Below are 6,864 nucleotides of genomic sequence, written 5' to 3'. Positions count from 1 at the left end.
GGGATGGCAGTGGGGCGGGGCGGGGGACAAGGTTTCCACCCCCGCCCCGCCTCAAAATTTTATCCTCCACCCCCGCCCCGCCTCCGCGGCTTGATGGATTTTATCCTCCACCCCCGCCTTCATCCCCGTTTCATGTCCTCCACCCCCGCCCCGTCCCCGTTTCCGCCTTCATCCCCGTTTCATGTCCTCCACCACGATCGACGCAGTCTGCGCCCGGTATGCCTCCTCGAAGGCGGAGTTGAACCGCCTGAAAGCCAGTCTCTTGCTTTCGGCATCGATCACCACCGGCATCTGCCGAAGCTTCTTGGTGTGCATTCGCACCCAAGCGTCGCCGAGGACAAGTCGGAGATCGGCGACGGCCCTGCGACGGCCAACGGTGGAGGCCTCCCCCTACGACGGCCAACGGTGGTCGGCGACGGCCCAGCTCGACGGCTTCAGGGTTAGGAAATTAGGGAAGGGAGTTAGGGTTAGTAAACAATAAAAATATAAAGGGTTGGGGCGGGGCCGGGACGGGGATGGGGCGGGGCCGGGACGGGAATGGGCCGGGGCAGGGCGGGGGAACGTGCCAGTCCATCCCCGCCTCCACCCCCGGACGGGGATGGATTTTAACCTTCGCCCCCGCCTCCATCCCCGTCCAAACGGGGCGAGGCGGGGCCCCGCTTTCCCCCGGTCCACTGCCATCCCTACCAATAGAGGCTCTCTCACATGAACAAAAACGAAATGCCTTCAAGGTTTAGGCTCAGTCTCTGTTTGGGAACCGGAGTTGAAAGGGAGGCAAGGATGGAGATGGGAGCGGAGTTCACAGCAACATCCTCAGTTCTTAAGAGGGATGTTGTTGAACTCCGCAAAAAATAACGGGCAGAGCGTCCCAACTCCGCTCTGATCTCCTCTCAACTACGATGAAACAAGAAGCAGAGTCAAGGCGGGGATATCAGGAATCCCTGACTCCGATGCTGGTTTCCCAAACAGAGCCTTAAGCATCACACATTCAACATTCCCCAGCTCGCCAGGTATCGTCATTATCTTCATTAGTCGCCCAACTATTCAGATTTAGTTTTGAATCATTTGCCATGAATGGTAAGCGTTAGTAACTAAAATTAAAAAGAAAAAAGAAACATTATATCAAAGCTTAAAACCCCTCCATTAATGCAAACCAAAACTCCCTCTTAAACCCCAAACCCTAGAACAAGTTAAAAGTTGTTCTTTTATAATAACTATAAAAAGGGAAAAAATAGAGAACCTAGTATTTTAAACCCCCCAAGACTTTTATCACATTCTATGAAAATTGAATGAATAACCAACATAAGAGAGTGGATGAATGAAACGAAAGAATGGCTAAAAAAAGATAAGAAAAGCAAAACCCCTAGCGATAAGCGTAGTAGCTTATAAAAAGTAAACAAAGGAAAAAAGAGGAGTAAGAGAGAGAGAGAGAAAAAAAACCTATGTCCGTTACAAGCTATAAAATTACAAAAAGGAGAAAGGAAAAATGAAGAAACCGACACCCACAAGAAATATACAACCGGTTAACAGCTCTGGACCACCGGCAAACCGCTTTCCGGCGAGGCTTTCGTCACCATCGTCGTCATCATCTCCTTCTTCCTCCTCATCTCCAAGACCTTCCTGTGGTTGTTGGAATGGACGTCGCTCAGGAACGTTGGGCTCCCCGCCGGGCGGTATTCCGGCAGCAACCGGCCGGACTTGTACCGGACGCCACAAGCGTTGCAGAGGGTCTTGGACCCGAACGGCCCGGCCCTCCACTGGGGCGTCTTTTGGATCAGACAGTGGCTGCACCTCCGAACAGGCCCGCTCTCCGGCGCCCTCCCCACCCGGTTCCGGCGTTTCCCCGGACGCTTCTTCCCGTCCGATACGTATCGAACCGAGTTTAGACACGATGACGTCGACGAGGATGACGACGTAGACTCGGGAAACCCGTCTCGGCATGACCAGGTGCGGCCGGTTCGGGACCGCTTGCTGCGCGCCCTCATGGGGGCCCGGGTTTCGAGCAGAAAACCGGGTTTTTTCGCCAGGACACGGGATTCTCCGCCGGTTTCCGAATAGTACTGTAACGAACCGGTTCCGGAGGAGAAGGAGTCTTCCACGAAGTGAGAGAGCCACTCCAAATCGGCCAACTCGTCGACCTATTCAATGAAAGGCAGCGAGGAAAACGACAACCCCCAAAAGAAAATATCAAGCCGGAGAACGCGCGGGTAGAACGGAAACCGGCCGGGAAAACAAAAAAAAGCACTCACCGGGACCGAGAGCTCGCTAACGGCGACGGCGTCAACGAAAACGGCGACAGACGAGCGGTCTGAGCCCGGCGACGTCGAGCCGACCTGGCTCTCAGGCACCGACGAGTTCGACTCCTCCCCCTCCTCTTCTCCTCCTTCTCTTCCTTCCTCCGCCGCGAAGTCGTCGTTCGATAAGTCGAGGAGGTCGTCGACGAAGAAGTCGTCCCCTCCGCCGCTCCAGGCGTCCTCTTGCCACGAACCGGCTTTCAGGCCGTCTGTACTCTCCATTTTCGGCGAGTCGCAGCCGGTACGGCCCTGCGTTTCGGACGCAGAGTTATTTTATGAGATACCCACAAAGCAAAACTCAACCAGAGAGAGAGAGAGTAAAAAAGAGAAGTTGGGTAGTTGGTTTTCTTCTTCTTATGTTTTTAACTTAAAAGGAGGTTTGTATTATTTTGTTTACCTGAGAGAACAGAGGAGACGAGAAAATCATGTTTGCAGAGATGGTGGATTGGGGAAAGCAGGGAGAGAGCGTTTGGTACGACATTTGATGATGACGACGACGATGGTGTTTGGGGAAAGACGCCTCCCTGAGGGTTAAGAGAGAAAAGTGTGAAAAAAGATTCCCAAATGGTTTCCTTATATTTCTACCTCCAAAATCTCTGCATTTGGAAATTTATCCAAAATCCAAGTTTTCATTTCTTTCTTTCTTTTCTTTTTTCTTTTCTTTTCTTTTTTCTTCTCCCCTTCTACATCTGTGTAGAATAACAAGCAGGGTTTTAAAAGTACTTGAATGACCAATCTTTGAAAAAATAATAATGGTAATAAAAAAAAGTAATAATTGAATGACTTGTCTCCGTCTTTCGGCCAGCTTGGACCGCATCCACAGTCCACAAGATTTGAATTCAATCCTCAATCTCACCACCGAAACGGTCAATACCAAAAACCGCCACCACCTTTTCTTTTCTTTTCTTTTTTCTACAGATAAAGCTGGGGTTAGGCTGACCCCTACAACCATATACCATTGGGATTCGAACTTGCAACGTCTCAACACAAGGTGACTAACTTGTCCTCCCAGACAAGCGGAGCACCCCGCCTGTTGGTACCTTTTCTTTTTCTTTTACAATTTATGAAAAAAAAAAGTTGCATTTTACAACCCCATTTACAGAAAGTGAACCTACCACCCTTGTTCTTAACGTCTCTCACTCATGTTTATTGTAGCAAATTGCACTTTGTAGTAGGCTGTAAGCCACCATGCCGCCCTTCTCTAAATTTTTTGCCTTATTTAATTCAAGTAATTTTTTTAATGGCCTGTCCTCCCTGCTATGTACGGTGAATATGGTGCAAGAGAATGAAGCCATAGACTAGTAGAGTCCCAAGGACAAAGCTCTAATTTATCCTATGTCACAAGTGCGTGCCATTTTAGCTGTGTGTCCCTGTTGATATGAGCAGACACGCATATGGATTCGACACAGATTCGTATGACCATTATTTTAATATGTTTAATAATTTGTTATTTTTAAAATAGTATTCCAATAAAAAAGCATTTTTAAATCCTAAAAAATATGAAAAAATATTTTATTGATTAAGAAATTTAAAAAGCTTGTCTCTTCATGTCCCATTTGAAAAAAAAAAAACTGAAGTCGCAAGTCAAACCCACTTCCTGTATCCACATATCTTTGTGTCAAGAGTTTATAATGTTCTTTGCATTTGTACCTACTATTAACTCGTTTTATTCAATCAGAAGTTTATGAAGTGTTTGTTGTTATACTGCCAAAACTAAGGTGTGTGCGCATGTGTGCGCAAGAGCGTTTGAGGCACAATGTGGCGTTTTGACGGCGCACTTTGCATTTTGCACACTAACACGAACTCAACCCGTTTAATAAACGGGTTAGGCGGGTCGACCCGTTTATTAGACGGGTTAGTTTAAGCCAAACCCGAACCCGCCTAAGCGGATTGGCGGGTCGTATCAGGTTTTGCCACCCCTAGCTGCAGTGAAGCTACTATTTTAGGAACACGTGTCTGTCGGTTTTAATCAATGATCAATATTTTATTATATAAAATTCCTTAATTTCTTGCTTGAATTAGCTCCCTGAAAGTTGCTGTCACGTTAATCACTCCTTATATTTGACTTCGTTCAACTTTTGTTTGATTATTTGACAAGGTAGTATCTTGTCACATAGTTGGCATTATAGGACGACGTTCTCTCTCACTCTCTCTCTCTCGAGAGAGAAATGTGAACCTACTAAATAAACTAACAGGGTGTTAAATGAAACATGCTATTAGATTTTTGGTGTTTTTTCAAAATTTTGTTCAGGTTAATGCTTATTTTTATAGGAATCACTTTTTAGAGCATTTGATTTCAAATGCATGAATATGTTTTAGAAGGTTTCAAAAATTAATGGCATACAATTTTCATAAACCTTTTAAGTTCCAAATACCATTATTTTCAAACAAAATGCATGATCCAAGTGTCCATCTAGGAAATCAATCATGCCGAACACATTTATGGGGTTCGAATCCAATAGCATGTTTTATTTAGCATTGTGTCCATTTAACATATATATATATATATATATATATATATAGAGAGAGAGAGAGAGAGAGAGAGTAATGTGTTCTTTAGGCCCCCTTTTTCGTTAGGCTCCTTCAATAATCGCAGTTTTAAGTATTTTTTTCTTACGTCTAACATTGACATGATCTGTAGGTTTTATTTAGTGGGAATCGGCTTTTGGATCGCCGAAATTTAATCTGTATACAGGTTTTTTCAATGATTCAAAATCAGTGGCTATGAAGGTAGCAGTTTTTTTTTATCATAAAAATATGTTTTTTCATTGAAAAAACATGATTCAAGAGTCGATTCCCACTAAATTAAACATTTTAAACACATCTAACAGTTCAGATCTATCATAAAACACTTAGAACCACATATAGAGAGAGAACTGAATATATTAGGCCTCATTTCTCTTTCTGCCCCATAGGTTTTAACTGTTTTATGATAGATCTAAACTGTTAGATGTGTTTAGCATGACATATAGTCACTAGAATATGAAAACTTGAAATATTTTTTATGAAAAAATATGATTTTTGAATGCTTGAATATTTATGAAGATTATGAGCCATTGATTTTAAAGCCTTAAACAAATCTAGTTTATGCACCAAAATCGGATGATTCACACATTATTTCTCATATTTCATATATATATATATATATATATATATATATATATATATATATATATATATATATATATATATATATATATATATATATATATATATAAAATGAGCAATGTGTAGATTCCAAACCACCTATGTCCCAAACCATCTCAAACTCCTTTAAAAAATACAGGCAAGTGTGTTTTTTGCTTAATTCAAGCTTATAGATGTGTTTATCATTACTCATTCACTAAGAACCATGCTTTGGATCAAACCAATTTTAACAATAATTCTTGATTTTTAGCCAATCAAGTTTCTAGTGTAATATAAATCATTGATTTTTTGCTAAGCTAAAAACATATCTAAATATGAGAAATATTTAAACAAATACATGAATTATACTAAGTAAAGCATAGAGATCACATCTACAGGTTTAGATTAAGTAAAAACACATGCAAATGGATTTTTTAAAGGAGTCGGGAATGATTTTAAACACACACACACACACACACACACATATATATATATATAGAGAGAGAGAGAGAGAAAACGAGAAAGGGGACTGTCAAACCAAAGAAAGATCCAAAATTTACATCTAATGATGATTGACGATGTTCCTTCTCTAAAGATCGAGTTTTTCATCGATTTGACTTCACATATTGGATTTCTTTGAAAAAGAGTAAAATATATTTTATTTATAAAGAAGGCGCAAGGCCAAGGGCGATGAGAGATCGACCCCCAGCCTGGCTATGTTATGATCACTGTTATTTTTGTGATGTTGTTTTTATGATTTTTAGGGCTTACTAATTGCCGGATTCTCATAAAAATTCATTCAATGGTGTCACATCTTGTCATGCTTCAATTCAAACAATTTTCTTGCATGTTCATGTTGGATCTTGATATCATATTCGGATATTGCCATAGGGTCTCACACGAGGAACCCCAAGAGCCATTGAATGGTGGGCCCATTAAGAATTATAAGCCCTATTAAGTATAATTAATATAAATATTAATATTAGTTTAATGATTATGGAAGGAGTTATTGAGTTTAATGGGGTATCCTCTCTAAGTTAATATTGAAATTAATTCAATCCCCCATGGTTGCCTATATAAGGCCATGGCCATGGCAGAAAAGAAAAGACAACAAGAGATCAATCTTTGAGCTTTTTTAGGGGATTGTAAAGAAACTCATGCTTAGAGATGGGCTAGAATAACTAAATTAGGTAGAGTGTGTGGCTTCACAAGGATGGAGGTTCAACTCCTCTTTCTAGCGCACATGCCCCATTATCCGGTGACCCTTCACTATATCGATCTCAGGGGTAAAGATTATTTATTCTATGAGGTTATAGGCATCTTAATGTATGTGTAGTATAGACCGTCTTCATTCGATACCTTTATGGTATGGACCTAGTATTGGTCTAGTTTTTATGATAGATATGAATAATATAATGCTAGATAAGTTTGAATCTAATTATGT

At 41.7% G+C, this 6,864-nt stretch overlaps 1 protein-coding gene across 1 annotated transcript; it reads right to left on the bottom strand.

Moving 5' to 3' along the window:
* Positions 1–1,386: 1,386 nt before the first annotated feature.
* LOC149832931 (GATA transcription factor 7-like) lies at positions 1,387–2,855 on the bottom strand. The gene is made up of 3 exons (XM_090012651.1): positions 2,692–2,855; positions 2,250–2,543; positions 1,387–2,138 (listed from the first exon to the last, which is right to left on the bottom strand). Exons 1-3 carry the CDS (start codon positions 2,773–2,775, stop codon positions 1,524–1,526), a joined length of 993 nt encoding a protein of 330 aa, XP_089868777.1. The 5' UTR covers positions 2,776–2,855; the 3' UTR covers positions 1,387–1,523.
* Positions 2,856–6,864: the final 4,009 nt, after the last annotated feature.

Source organism: Nuphar pumila, chromosome 7 (genome assembly GCF_984573655.1).
Source record: "Nuphar pumila chromosome 7, dmNupPumi1.hap1.1, whole genome shotgun sequence".
NCBI classification, from domain to species: domain Eukaryota; kingdom Viridiplantae; phylum Streptophyta; class Magnoliopsida; order Nymphaeales; family Nymphaeaceae; genus Nuphar; species Nuphar pumila.
This window is presented reverse-complemented; position numbering and strand designations above follow the sequence as displayed.

Bases quoted from the DNA above. Each gene is read 5' to 3' on its own strand.
- LOC149832931 (XM_090012651.1), bottom strand. From the start codon at position 2,775: ATGTCGTACCAAACGCTCTCTCCCTGCTTTCCCCAATCCACCATCTCT. The intron at 2,544-2,691 runs GTAAACAAAATA...TCCGAAACGCAG, and splicing joins CGTCTCCTCTGTTCTCTCAG to GGCCGTACCGGCTGCGACTC. The intron at 2,139-2,249 runs GTGAGTGCTTTT...TTCATTGAATAG, and splicing joins TTAGCGAGCTCTCGGTCCCG to GTCGACGAGTTGGCCGATTT.